Genomic DNA, 15,203 nt, shown 5'->3' with positions numbered 1-15,203 from the left:
TGGTTAAGAACTCGACTACTAGCCAAAAGGTTGGCAGTTCGAGCCCACTCAGAGGCACCTTGGAAGACAGGCCATGGGGATCTGCTTCTGAAAGGTTGCAGCTTTGAAAACACTATGGAACTGTTCTCCCCTGCACGCATGGGGTCGCCTTGAATCTGAACTGACTCGAGAACAACTAACAACAACAAGGAGATTTTGAGCCAGAGAGACCTGCTTACAAATCTTTTCTCTGCTGTGTGTTAGCTGGTGATATTTTCCAGGACAACACACTCTCTGAGTCCACAGATGGTGAAAACCTGGTCTCTTAAAAGAGGTGGGAAATATATAAACCAAAATGTTAATGTTGATTTTAATTTCTTCTTTTCTTTTTTTGGTTTTTACTTTCTAAATTGTGTCTCTCAAACGGTCAATATGTATTAATACATGAGACAGACTGCCGTTCACTTCCTCACCACAAGAGGTCGCCCCAGGAGAACCCAGAGGAGCTAAAAGGAGCAGATGGGGATGTGGGTCAAGGTTACAGGGTACCTGGTTGTTCCTGGCTTTTCTGGTCGGCTTCACTTTGCCCGGCTTCACTTTGCCCGTGCGGGTGATGTCTGTGAGCAGGGAGATTTCTGAAATCCCACCAAATAAGAGGAGAGGATTGGTGAAGGTACAGGGTAGGGGCACTTGCCTGGCCCTGGATGGGCAGGTCCTTAGTTCAGGAGACTGTGTGCACCAAGGGTGGGAAACATCGTTCCCTCTCCTTTCCCAGGAGACATAGGTTCAAAGAATCCCTCCCGCACTAGGGCTCTCAAGAGATATGGCAGCCATTCAGACAGCTGAGGGGGACTTCTGCTCACACCCATTCTCCTTCAAGGGCCCACAACTGTAGTGCAGACCCTAGACATCCAGCCACCCAGAGGAATTTCAGAAGGAATTCCCAGCCACCCTGATAGGAGGTTCGATGTGAAGCCCTGCAAGTACACCTTACTTGGCTCTCAAGGCTCTGGCCCCAGCTCCAGCTCCTAGTGAGTGACCCCCTAGTAAGTGGCTGTTTGTGTATTTAATATGAACTGTTCATAAGCTCTAATGATCAGGCTGACCAGGATACATCAAAATGTTGTTTAGATATTTAATACACATTTAAATAATAACATCATGATACTACCGCTCAAGATGAGGACAAGCTTAAAAATGGATTTTGTTCAAATAAGAATATTAAAAATATATATTAGTATAGATGGATCATTGATATGGCAAAAATTGTGAAGACGGGATATAAATCACAGAAATTTGGAAACTCTGGTCTATATTATACTATAAGACATGATCAACTTTTACTACAAAAATTCGAGGTGTCGAAAAGTTATAGAGACTCATATATTGAAAATCCATGTACCCACCACCTAACCTGAAAAATAAAATATTAATAGGATGTAATTGAAGCTTCCTACACATCCCTATCAATTGTATTTTTTGTGGTTCACTGACTTGGGAGGAAATATTTATGAACTAACACATCCTTGACTGGCTAGAACCTGTCCTTTTCCTCTGTTCAGTCTAAAACAAGTTCCAGAGTATAGCTGGAGAGATGCCTTGCAGGTGTGTGTGTGTGTGTGTAGGGAGTAGCTGGTGCTCCAGGATCCTGGCCATCACTTACCAACTCCAGTGAGGTAGAGCAGAGCTTGGGTTGGCTGGGACTCAGGTCCATAGTATGAAATTCGAACCTACAGGACAGCAGCAGACCACTAATGACTTCTCTTATTCATTCAACAAACACTGACTGGCCCCCTGCTATATGCCAGCTCAGGGTTGGGCACTGGGGAGACAAGGATGGGCAAGACATAGTCTCAGCCTGCAAGGAGTGCCCCAGTTGGTGGAGGTAAAGGCTAACAAACAACACAAATAACTATGATGTTATAGAAGAAGGTTCTGTGGGAGCCCAGAAATGGAGTGACTCACTCTGCCTGAAGGTATCAGGGAGGATCTAATGAAGAGGTACATTTTGAGGTGGGTCTTAGAAGGTGAGTAGGAGTTTAGTGGCTACAGGCACCATGGAAAAGGGATTAGAGGGAGAGGGTTGGTTAGAACCCTATAGAGTGACTCTGGCAAGCGAAAGAGATTAAGGAAAGACCTGAAGAACCAGATCTCAGAGAGGCTAGAGCCCAAGCCCTGGGGGAATCTGGGGAGCATGAGCTTTACATGGGTGGTGGTCTCTTCAGGGTGGGTGCTGTTGAGATTAAGAAACACCAACGTCCTTTACCCGAGGTTCAAAATCTGGGGAGAACACATCTGATTGGCTCAGCCTGTCCAAGGACAGTACAGCATCTGGATGGACACCTCCAAGCAAAATGGCAGTAGGAAGTTCCCCAAAACGAAATAAAAAAGCTGCCACCAGAAGAAGATGAGCTTCTGATGGAGCCTGCTGAAGTATTTGGACCTGCCTTGTAGAGAATGGGGTGGTCTAGGGTAATGTCATGGCCACTGTTGCCTCTTGTATAAACCAAGGCATCAGTCTCCTGCCTGGCCTCCCTGCCTCCAGTCTGCTGCCTAGATCCTATCTACTTGCTGCGCTTCAGCCAGTGAGATCTTTCTAACATGCAAATGTGGTAGTGTTGCTCCCTTGCTGAAAAATTTCCATTGGCTTCCTGTTGCCCTCAGAAAACGAGGTCCCTGATGCCAAACCCTTTACGCCGGCTCCCTCTCTCACTCACTTTCCTACCTACCCTCCCATCTTGGCATATAGAACTACCTCAGTTTCTCCAACATGTTTCCCACCCTCCTCATTCAGAGTACGCACACAGGCCACCTCCTCTATGTAAAGCTCTCACTTACATGGTTTTCTCGTACCCATCCCTCAGCTTGCCACTTCTTCCAGGAAGTTTTCCCTGACCATCCCCTCCTTGACCTGCCTGAATCCCCCAGCTCTGTGCTCCCAGAGCTGGTGACAACTTTCTGCTCCCAGGGAGGAATCTGCTTGGCCCATCCTTCTGGGAGCAAGTGGCTGTTGGCTCAGATATCTCTGTGGAACCTGAGAGGGTCCTGTTTGGCCCATCTACAGTCAAAGGAGTGTAGTGGGTTCAGTGATGGTCTTGGGGCATGTGGCCTGCATCTGAATATAAGTAGACATCCTAGCTTTTGCTAGCTCTGGATTCTGCAGCTGATTCCTGCTCTCCGACCTGCCAATCTTGGGTTCACCAGCCCCTGCACCTATGTGAATCAGGAGAAGACTTGCAGCCTTGTCTGCCAACCTGGGATTTGTCCATCTTCACAGCCTGTGAGCAAGAGCCCTGCTCCCTGACCTGCCAATCTTGGGTTTGCCAGCCCCTGTGGGTACATGAATCAGGAGAAGCCTCTATCCTGATCCACCGACTTGGGACGTTCCAGTCTCTACAATCGCGTGAGCCATTTCCTTGATATAAATCTCTCTATATGTATTCATACACTTTACTGGTTTTGCTTCTCTAGAGAAGTCAGCCTAAGACATTGCCTTATTTGGAAACAGGACCTATGCAGATGTAATTAAGAATCTTGAGATGAGGCGCTCATCCTGGATTATGAAGGTGAGCCCTAGAAATATGCCCTTATAATGGCAAATGTCCTTATAGGACTGAGGCGGGGAGAGACCACACAGAAACGGGAAGAACAATGTGACCGTGGAGGCAGAGATTAGAGCGATGCAGCCATAAGCCAAGGAATGCCAACCACCAGCAGAAGCTGAAAGAGGCAAGGAACCGAGTCTCCCCTAGAGCCTCCAGAGAGAGTGTGGCCCTGTTGACATCTTAATTTTGGAGTTTTGGCTTCTACAACTGTGAGATAATACATTTTTGTTGTTTTAAGCCAACAGTTTGTGGTAACTTGTTAAAGCAGCCACAGAAAGCTGATACAGGAGGCATGGAGCAGAGTTCCCTGGGGCTTCCTGCCTGTGGCCTTCATAGCACTCACCGCCATTTGTAATTCTTGTTTATTTCCCTAATTATTATCTGCTGCCCTCACTCATGGGTTGTAAGCCTCATGAGGGCTGAGACTTCGTCTGTCTTGTCTATTTCTATCCCAGTGCCTAGCAGTGCCTGGCATGCAGTCAGTTCTTACTAAACATTTGCTGAATAAATGAATTTAATCCAAGCCCTGGTATCCATAACCCCCTGGTATCCCCACAGTGTTGTCTACGACGATGCAATGGCTGGAAGAAGCCATCGTGAGCTTTACCAGAGGGAAGGAGGCTCTGCCAGGGCTGTGGATCCAGGCAGGACAGGCTGTAAGTAGCTCCTGCCCTGCTGACCTCCATCCATACATCCCACCCCACAGCAGCCACACTCACCTTCTGGTCATCTGTACTATTGCTAGGAGCCTTCATTGTCATGGTCACCTCCAGCCTAGGGCCCAGGGGCCATGTGGAAGAACCTGTGGGCTTCTTCTTGACTGGACGGACGTGGGCAACATTCACGACCACTTCTGGGGAGGCACTGATGCTGAAGGACGTGCAGCCCTTGGGGGCAGAGCTGTGGAAGAGAAACAGGGAGAGACAGAGAGACCCAGTGAGGAAGGGTCTGGCCCATCCTACTCTTTTCAGCATTCCACCTTTTTCTGACAGGTGTAAACACCAAGTGGCAGCCAGTGCGCGCTTGATCTGGGAGTATCGTGAGGTTGTCGGGAGATAGAGAAAGAGAAGCTCCTGACCTGAAGGGCTTATATTTGAATTAGGAAAGTAACAGAGACGTGCACATCACCCACACACAGCTGGACGTATGCATAGAGTGATGGGTACACCCAGAGGTTAGTTGTTGCTGTTGTTAGGTGCCCACTGAGTCAGTTCAGACTCGTAGCGACACTGCGTACAACAGAATCAAACACTGCCCGGCCCTGCGCCATCCTCACAATTGTTGCTATGCTTAAGCCAGTCGTAGCAGCCACTGTGTCAATCCACCTTGACGAGGGTCTTCGTCTTTTTTGCTGAACATCTACCTTACCAAGCATGATGTCCTTCTCCAGGGACTGGTCCTTCCTGATAACATGTCCAAAGTGAGCGAGACGAAGTCTTGCCATTCTTGGTTCCAAGGAGCACTCTGACTGTACTTCTTCCAACACAGATTTGTTCGTTCTTCTGGAAGTCCATGCTATATTCAACAATCTTTGCCAATACCATAATTCAAAGGCATCAATTCTTCTTCGGCCTTCCTTATTCATTGTCCAGCTTTCCCATGCATATGAGGCAATTGAAAATATCATGGCTTGGGTCAGGAACAATTTAGTCTTCTAAGTGACATCTTTGCTTTTTAACATTTTAAAGCATGTTTTACAGTATCTTTGCCCAAGTAATACGTCATTTGATTTCTTGACTGCTACTTCCATGGGCATTGATTATGAATCCAAGGAAAATTAAGTCCTTGACAATTTCAGTCTTTTCCATTTATCATAATATTTCTTATTGGTCCACTTGTGAGGATTAATGTTTTCTTTATGTTGAGGTGTAATCCATGCTGAAGGCTGTGGTCTTTGGTCTTCATCAGTAAGTTCTTCAAGTCCTCTTCACTTTCAGCAAGCAAGGTTGTATCATCTGCATATCACAGATTATTAGTGAGTCTTCCTCCAGTCCTGATGCTGCATTCTTCTTCATAAAGTTGTACCTCTCAAATTATTTCTCAGCGTGCAGATGGAATAGGTATGGTGAAAGGATACAACCGTGACACACTCCTTTCCTGATTTTAAACCACGCAGTATCCCCTTGTTCTGTTCAAATGACTCTCCCTTGGTCTATGTACAGTTTCCGCATGAGCACAATTAAATGCTCTGGAATTCCCATTCTTCGCAATATTAACCATAATTTGTTATGATCCACACTGTCAAATGCCTTTGCGTAGTCCATAAAACACAGGTAAACATCTTTCTGGTATTCTCTGCTTTCAGCCAAGCTCCATCTGACATCATGATATCCCTCATTTCACACCCTCTTCTGAATCCAGCTTGAATTTCTTCTGGTGGTTCCCTGTCAATGTACCACTGCAACTGTTTTTGAACTATCTTCCACAAAATTTTACTTGCATGTGATAATACAGATACTGTTGGATAATTTCTGCATTCTGTTGGATCACCTTTCTATGGAATCCACAAATATGGATCTCTTCCAGTCGATTGGCCAAATTTCTTAACAAAAACAAGTGAGCACCTCCAGTGCTGCATCCATTTGTTGAAGCATCTCAGTTGGTATTCTGTCAATTCCTGGAGCCTTGTTTTTCACCAATGCCTTCAGTGCAGCTTGGACTTCTTCCTTCAATACCATTCGTTCTTGATCACATGAAATAGTTGAATGTCAACCAATTATTTTTGGTACAGCAACTGTGTGTATTCCTTCCATCTTCTTTTGATGGTTCCCGCATCGTTCAATATTTTGCCCATAGACCCCTTTGATATTGCAACTCGAGGCTTCAATTTTTTCTTCAGTTCTTTCAGCTTGAGAAATTCTGAGTGTGTTCTTCCCTTTTGGATTTCTAACTCCAGGTCTTTGTACACTTCATTATAATACTTTACTTTGTCTTCTCAAGCTGTCTTTTGAAATCTTCTGTTCAGCTCTTTCACTTCATTATTTCTTCCAGTCGCTTTAGCTACTCTACATTTGAGAGAAAGTTTCAGAGTTTCTTCTGGTACCCATTTTGGCATTTTCTTTCCTTCCTGTCTTTTTTGCCTTCTTCATGTGTGATGTCCTTGATGTCATTTCATAACTCATCTAGTCTTCAGTCATCAGTGTTTAATGCATCAAATCTATTCTTGAGATTGGCCTCCAAATTCAGGTGGAAACTCAAGGTTGCATTTTGGCTCTAATGGACTTGTTTTAATTTTCTTCAGCTTCGACTTGAACTTGCATATGAGCAATTAATGGTCTGTTCCTCAGTCACCCCTTGCCTTGTTCTGACTAATGATATTGAGCTTTTCCATTGTCTCTTTCACAGATGCAGTCTATTTGATTCCTATGTATTCCAACTGGTGAGGTCCACGTGTACAGTCACCATTTATGTTGATTAAAAAGAGACATTTGCAATGAAGAAGTCATTTGTCTTGCAAAATTCTACCATGCTATCTCCAGGATTGTTTCTGTCACCAGGGCCAAAATTTCCAACTACTGATCGTTCTTTGTTTCCAGCTTCCATGTTCCAGTCACCACTAATTATCAATGCATCCTGATTGCATGTTTGATCAATTTTAGACTGCAGAAATTGGTAAAAACCTTCAATTTCCTCATCTTTAGCGTTAGTGATTGGTGGGTAAATTTGAATAACAGTCATATTAACTGGCCTTCCTTGTAGGGATATGATATCATCCTATCACTAACAGCGTTGTACTTCAGGATAGATCTTGAAATGTTCTTTTTGATGATGAATGCGACGTCATTCGTCTTCAGTAGGTTGAAGCTTTACACCCACACAAATGCACACACAGGGCTGTACACAAATGAAGAATCACGCAGACTTCTACTTCTGGGGTTATGGCAGACCAGATACTCTGAAGGACATTTGTCTTAAAAAATAACTGAATCATGAATACAATATGCTTTTCAAGCCATTGCTTAGATCATAAGGAGTAAGGGAAATATCTAAGGAATCCCTTCTCTGTGCATGCACATGTGCACACGTGTGCATGCACACACACACACACACACACACACACACAGAGTAGTTAAACTAAAGAACACCAAAGACGAAAAGAAGATCTTAAAGGAATCTAGAAGGAAGAGTCAGATAATCTATAAAGGAATATCGATTAGGTTGAAAGAAGGCTTCTGAACAGCAACAATGAAATTCAGGAGACAGTTGAATGGTATCTTCAAAGTAGTTTGAAAAACTGATTATTAATCTAGAATTGTGAACCCACCAAAACTTTTAATAAAGACATTTCAGATGAGCAAAATTTGATATTTTAAAACCAACAGACTTTTACCAAAGCAACTTCTAAAGACATACTTTAGGAAGAAGATTTCTGACTCCAGAAATATGGTATGAAGTAAAAAGAAAATTTGTGAGCAAATAAAATGGTAAATATTTTGGTAAATCTAAACAAATGCTGTCTATATACAAGAAAGTTATAAAATATATTTTCCAAGGCAAGGCATACATGGATCATTTAAAATATTGACCCAAACTTGGCCAAAAGGTAAATTTCAACAAACATTAAAGAACAGGTAACAGATAGAATAGGTAGCATATTCTTTGATCACAACATAACTAAGTTGGAATTCGTTAACAGAAAGTATATTTTTCAAACCCCTTTACCATACATTTGGAATTTTAAAAACCAAGCTTGTAAATAACTCATAAACCAAAGGAAACTTAATAATGGAGATTAAATAATAATACTTAGAAATCAAATGAGGGGGTGTAAAAGTGGTACTTTGTGCCTTAAATGCTTATGTATTTTTTTAAAAGACCAAAAGTTAAGAAAACAGGGTGTAACCTCCCCAAATAAAGAAAATAAATATAGCAGAAATCTATGAACTAAAAAAACTAGAAACAACTAAATCAACAAAGCCAAAAGTTGGTTCTTAGAACAAACTAACAAAACTGACATATGTCTGGCAAGGCTGATCAAGAAAAAAGAATGAGGAATACAGGAAAAGCCATCACTACAGATAAAGCAGATATTTTGTAAGTAGTTGATAAAGGTAAACAAGAAACCCACAGAAAGCATCACAGGTAATAGAGAAATTTTGTAAACCTTCCCTTAAGGTCAGGGACATGACAAGGATGCCCATGATCACCACGGTTTCAACAGTGTACAGCAGATTCCAGCTCCTCCAGCAAGAGAAGAAAAAGAAAAGGTATAGATTGAGAAGTAAGAAAAATGGCCAATATTTGCAGATAGTATGATTGTCTGCAAAACCTAGAAGAATCTACAGACAAAAGAAAAAAAAGAAATAGTAAGGACTTAGTAAGGTGGCTTATGGGGGCCCCATGCACAAAGGAATGAAAAACACTGCAGAGTCCTCTGCCATATGCACGATCCGTTGTGGACTGGACCTTTGTGATCTGCAGGGTTTTTCATTGGCTGATTTTTGGAGGTAGATTGCCAGGCCTTTCTTCCTAATCCATCCAGTCTGGAAGCTCCACTAAAGCCTGTTCAGCATCATAGCAGCATGCAGGCCTCCAATGACAGACAGGTGGTGGCTGCCATGAGGTGCACTGGCTGGAATCGTAACTGAGTCTCCTGCATGGAAGATGAGAGAATTCTACCACTGAGCCACTACCTCCCAGACAACTACTACAGGACAAAACCCTTTCCTAGAAGAAAATGGGGTCTTGCCACCTAGAGACAATTACTAATATTTTAATGTTTTGCCTTCAGGGGAGAAGTTTTTAAAGTATGTTCTGAAGAACCAAAGAAAGCCAAAGTAGATAAAAAAGAAAAACTCTTTTCCTCACACTTTTTTTTCCCCTCCCTTCCCCTGATTTTATTTCGTCTGCTGTCCTCCCTGGCTTGGACCCTCATTCTGTCAGCATAAAGTCAATTTCAAGTTCTTAAATTTTAACAAATGAACACGTATAGAGCATTGATTTATTTCTTTGTGCCAGGCAGTGTTCAAGTTCTTTTCATGAATTAACTTATTCAGTTCCCATCACCACCCTATACCCTGTAGGTATATTATTATCTCCATTTTACAGAAGAGGAAATTGAGGCACGTAGAAGCAGAGTCGCTTGCCGAAGCTTAGCTCTAGGCATGTTGCTTCTTGAAGGGGGCGGACTTGGTCCAAGAGCCTCCTGTATTTCCACTGTCCCCCACCACGTTTTCCTCACTCTGCCATCAGGTAGGTTCACTCACAGTTCCCCACACCTGCTGAAACGCTTTCATCTTGCAGCCTTTGCTTATTGTCTGTTCTTCACGTGGAATGCTATTCTGCTCTCATTTCCTTTTCTCAGGATCCAACCCAGCCCTTTGATGAGGACATTGTCCTGGATTATCAGAGGTCGGTTCAGTGTGATCGCAACGGTCCTTATAAGAGGGAGGAAAGAAGCTCAGAGTCAGAGAAGGAGATGCAATGGTGGAAGCAGAGATTGGAATGTGATTGATGGAAGGAACCATCAGCCAAGGAATGTGGGTGGCCTCTAGAAGCTGGAAAAGGTAAGGAATGGGTTCTCCTTAGCGTCTCCAGAAGGAACGCAGCCCTGCCAATACCTCTGTGAAGCTCATTTTCAGACTTTTGATCTCCAAACGTTAAGATAATACATTTGTGTTGTTTTAAGCCACCAGGTTTGTAGTAATTTGTTATAGAAGCCATAGGAAACTCATACACCCTTGCTCTCTGTGCTTCTCTCGACAGCAGTTCTCTCTCTCCACCTTTCAGAAAGTCCTGCTCTCAACTGACATGATGCCTTGGTTCCTGAAAGGTGGCCGGTAATTAAAAACCACTGGAACCAAAACCAATTCCCTCATAAGAAAAAAGAAAAAGCAAGTGACATGTTCTAGAAAATTTTTAAAAGTCAGCCATGCCAATGTTTGCCTGTCATGAGGATATGAACAGCAAAAGATGACAATATAGAAAAGTTTATTCTTAGCTAAAATCAGAAAAGTCATGGGGAAGTCTAATTAAAACATTAGCTTCCAACCAGCAGCCACAGTGTCCTCTGCCTTCTCCCTTCAGGAATTCCGGCAGTTGGAATCTTTGTCACCTGTGTTGACACTGCCAATGTGTCATAAGCATGGCATTGCCCGAGTTCTGACTCTCACTAAGGTGAAGCCTGCAGCATGTGGCCAGCTGGTCACCTTTCTCAATGTGACCATTAACTTCTATTTTCACAGCCACCCTATGGGGGGGGTGTCGTTACTCCTACTTTACAGATGAGGAAACCGAGACTCAGACGGGCGAAGTGACTTGCCCAGGCCACACGGCTGATAATGGCAGGTCTGGGCCTGCCTGCAGCCAAGCCTGAGGTCATGTCCATCATACTGTGGCTGCCTTCCTTGTCTGCACTCGCCCCCACTCTGCTGTACCAGCACTGTGCTCTTCCGCAGGCCAAAATCAAAGAAAAAAAATTCAAACCCTTTGCTGTCGAGTTGATTCCGACTCATAGATACCCTATAGGACAGAGTAGAACTGCCCCATATGGTTTTCAAGGAGCAGATGGTGGATTCAAACTGCAGACCTTTTGGTGAACAGCCTGAGCTCTTAAACCAGAGCTCAGTGGTTCCCAAAGCTTGGTCCCCAGAGCAGCAGCATCAGCGTCACCTGGGAATTGGAGTCCCACCAAGACCTACTGAATCAGAAACTGTGGAGCTGAGTCCCAGCAATCTGTGTTTTAGCCAGGGCTTCAAACTGGTTCATTCCAGTTCCAGCACCTGCTGAGAATTTGCATTTCCACCCCAGATATACTGAATCGGAATCTGTATTTTAACAAGACCCCCAGGTGATTCTTAGGTATGACAAATTTTGAGAACCACTGCTCTACTAATGGTTCTCAGAATTGGTTCCTAACCAGCATCTTTAGCATTGCCTGGAAACTTGTTAGAAATGCAAGTTCTCAGCCGGGGTTCCAACCTGATCGAACTGGTTCTAAGCCCTGGTTTAAAGGAGCATTCCACTTGATTCTGATGCATGCAGGATTGTGAGAACTCTGCCCTAGAAGATGCTGATACAAGTTTGTTGCATTACCTTGAACTTGACTGGAGTCTGAGGGAAATATGAAGTGACACACAGGGTGGGATAAAGAGAGCACCACACCTAGGTATGGGTTGTTATTGCTATTTAAAGCCACAGAGTTGGGAGAAATCAGCCTGGAGTCAATAGACTTCCTGGGCTGGAGGAGAGGAATGCATTAGTCTTACTTGAGGGACCGAGAGGTAATGAAGCAGGGAGGCAGTGGAGCAGGGAGCAGAAGCAGAGAATCAAAGCATTCAGGCCAACAGGAGTTGAGATTCAATATGGTGGGCAACGGGGAGCCGGGGTAGGTTCTGGCGAAAGGGAGTGGCACGATCGAAATGTCGGTGGAAGAGAAGGCTCAGAGCCGCGCAAAAGAAACGTGGAGCTGGGAGAGACAGGAAGTAAGAGTCTTGAAGATCCCTTGAATAATTCAGGGCTGTCTTGGCAAGTCCCTGGAGTAGGTGGGGATAAGGGAAGTTGGGGTCCGGATTAGAGGGGCTGTGGAGACAAGCAGGAACCAGGCAGACCTGGGTTTGAATCTTATTCCCGCCACTTACGACCCGAGTAAGCATGGACAAGAAAGCATGAATTCCTGTAACAGACACCGTGATGTATTACGAGTGACAGAAACAATCATGGCCATAAACCAGTTTAGAAAAAACAAAACAAAACATAGTTGTGGTTGAGTTGGTTCCTACTGATGGTGACCCTATGTAAGTCAGAACAGAACTGTGCTCCGTAGGGTTTTGGTTTTGTTTTTTTTTTTTAATGTCTTATTGTATTTTTGGTGAAAGAATATACAGAAAAACAATTTCCCATTCAACAATTCCTACAACCACAGGGTTTCCACTGGCTGATTTTTCTGAAGTAGATCAACAGGCCTTTCTTTGGAAGTATCTTTGGGTAGACTCGATCCTCCAACCTTCTGGTTAGCAGCTGAGTATGTTAACTGTTTGCACCACCCAGGGACTCCAATCATTGCAACCCAAAATAAAAACCAAATCCATTGCCATCAAGGTGATTCTGACTCAGTGACTCTAAGGACAGAGAACTGCCCCACAGGGTTTCCAAGGAGTGACTGGTGGACTCGAACTGCAGATCTTTTGGTTAGTAACCGAATGCTTAGCCACTGTGCCACCAGGACTCCAGTCATTGCAGTTAAAAAAAAAAAACCAAACCCGTTGTCGTCGAGTCAATTTTGACTCACAGTGACCCTATAGGACAGAGCAGAACTGCCCCATAGCCATAGCTGCCATTTATTATATATTCTGTGCTAGGCACTGTGTAAACTACTTTATGTACAGCTCCATGACAACTCTGTGATGAAGGTACCTTTATTGTTTCTTTTTATAGATGAAGAAACTGAGGCTGGAGAGAACGTATGCACTGTTGGTTGAGGGCAACTATGTGCTGGCCCTTTAGACGTGTTGCTTCATTGAACATTCACGGCAGCATTCCAAAGCAGGCACCACTCTCCCCATTTTACAGATAAGAAAACTGAGGCCCCAAGGCACCCTGACCACGGTCACCTGGTCACACAGCTCAGGAGTGGTGGAATTGGGATCTCATCTAGAACCTCTTCTTCTACCAGAGCACCCCACTGAAATGCACCCATAGTTGGTAGCCCAGGAGACAGGGCAGGGGGTTAGGGTTAGGGTTAGGGTTAGGGTTGAACGAGTTATATGTAGGAAATACAATGTAAATATTAGCTATTCTTATGAGAGATATTTAGGGGATAGAATTGACAGGGCTCATGGCCATCTGGAGGAGGAGAAAAGAGGATTTTGAGGCACCTGTGAACTGTGGGGTTCCCCTTCTTTCTGGGGAGAAGTGGGCAGTGCCTCCCTCTTGGCCCATCCCTGGCCATCTCTCTGCCCCCATCTCCAGAGCCAGAAGAAGCACTTGTGACCTTAGCCCACTGCTGCTCAGTGCTGCCCGGCCTCATGTAGGGTAGAGAGCTAGCCTGGTAATGCTGCCAGGGGCCTGGGCTAGCTCCGGCCCCTTTCATTTCCTCTGTATCCACCACCAAGCATCTCATCCTCAGAGCAGTTTGTGGCCTCAAATGACATCAGGCTCTTTTTCTTTTATTCTTCAACCTTTTCGTTCTCCCGTTTCCCTCTGTGGCCCTCGGAGGCCATGCAGATATTTGCTGCTGTTTTCACACTCCCTGGGTACAGGCAGTGAGTGGTACTTTCAATGAAATGTTCCTGGCTGGGATGGAGGAACCAGGGCTGCCATTACTTTTACTGACAACAACTGTAACCATAACAACCATATGCACTCCCTGAGAACATTCTTTTACCATCTTGTTTTCCCCAGAGTCTGGCACATGGCTTGGCATGTAGTCGGCTCTTGTTGAGTGAATGAAAAAACAACTACTTGACATGTACCTAGCCCTGGCTAAGTGCTCAATAAACGTTTTCACATTTTTTTTTCCCACGTTTAATCCCTACAAGCACCCTATGAATTGGGTATTATCATCCCATTTCACAGATGAGGAAATGAGGCTCAGTTGCCCAGCTAGCCAACAGCAGGGCCAGGTTCCCCACCTCGGTCTGTCCCGTGCCAGAGCCATCTCATCAGGCCCACACTATTATGCTTTGCTGAGTGGTGTGGGGTAACAAAATGTACCTTGAACCAGGTACATTTCAGGAGGCCCAGGTTCTAGCCTTGCTTCCAGGGCATACTTGCTGTGTGAAGTTAGGCAAGCCACAGACCCTTTCTGAGCTTCTGTTGCTTCGACAGTGAGAGAAGACAGGCCCTGTTTGACTCATAATAATTCTCTGTGGTGAGGCCCACAGGAACTCATACTCGTACAGGGCAAAGAGTCCACTGCCGTGAGCCTGGGCACCTCCCAGGGCCCCTTAGGTCTTATCTCTCCCAGCTGCTCCCCTGGTTGTGGCTACCAAAGCTTGCACCTGAAGCCTGAGCCAACCACACATTCCTGCATCAACAGGGCAGCCTCGCCCAGCATTCCCAGGCCTGCCCACAGCCCCCCTCTCACCTGAAGACGTCGACCCGAGACTCAGTGCCCAGCACACACACACCATGGGTGGGCTGCTCTGGGGCCACACGGATCACTGGTGCCTGAGCCATTGCCCCGCCAGCTCCTCCCTCCGGCTGCAGGAAGCCTCTGGGCAGGTTCCTTTATACCGTCCAGCAGGGGCCATGAGTCAGCGCCTGTGGTGGAGGCCAGCAGCTCAGCCCCTCCCTGTTCACGTCCTGGGCGGATGCTCTCAGCTGTCCTCTGTCCTGGGCCTGCCCCTCAGAAGGCTTGGGGTTCAATGCCAGGATCAGGGGCAGGGCAGCTAGCTCACTCAGTGCCCTGGGAAGCATTGAGGGCTCCGGGGGGCTTACTTCCAAGTGAGGAAGCCCTCATACCCATGGCCCCGTCCCAGCTGGGGGTCCATGACCACCTGGATCCACCCAACCTCGCCTCCCTGAACCAAACAAGGGCATCAGAGAAAAGAAGGAGATACAAGTAGGGAGGGTGGGAGATTTTAGGTGAGAGGTCACAGCCCAGGCTACACATTCAAAGACCAGCCAGGCTTGGGACAAGTCTCCCCAGACTGGGTACCAACATGACAGCACCTCCTT

The 15,203-nt window shown here is 45.3% G+C and overlaps 1 protein-coding gene across 1 annotated transcript in view; it reads right to left on the bottom strand.

The window, feature by feature from the left end:
- The window catches only part of LOC100675769 (protein-arginine deiminase type-4), a 32,997-nt gene extending 18,254 nt beyond the window's left edge, over nt 1-14,743 (bottom strand). Inside the window, exons 1-4 of the mRNA XM_023552023.2 lie at nt 14,611-14,743; nt 4,304-4,484; nt 1,643-1,709; nt 529-614 (exon numbers count right to left, since the gene is read on the bottom strand). Coding sequence (XP_023407791.1) covers nt 529-614; nt 1,643-1,709; nt 4,304-4,484; nt 14,611-14,702 — 426 coding nt within the window. The 5' untranslated portion in view covers nt 14,703-14,743. The remainder of the gene's footprint in view (nt 1-528; nt 615-1,642; nt 1,710-4,303; nt 4,485-14,610) is intronic.
- Between the last annotated feature and the right edge of the window lie 460 nt (nt 14,744-15,203).

The sequence above is a fragment of the Loxodonta africana genome, chromosome 3 (assembly GCF_030014295.1).
Source record: "Loxodonta africana isolate mLoxAfr1 chromosome 3, mLoxAfr1.hap2, whole genome shotgun sequence".
NCBI classification, from domain to species: domain Eukaryota; kingdom Metazoa; phylum Chordata; class Mammalia; order Proboscidea; family Elephantidae; genus Loxodonta; species Loxodonta africana.
Note: the sequence above shows the minus strand (reverse complement) of the source record. Positions and strands in the feature narration are given on the sequence as shown.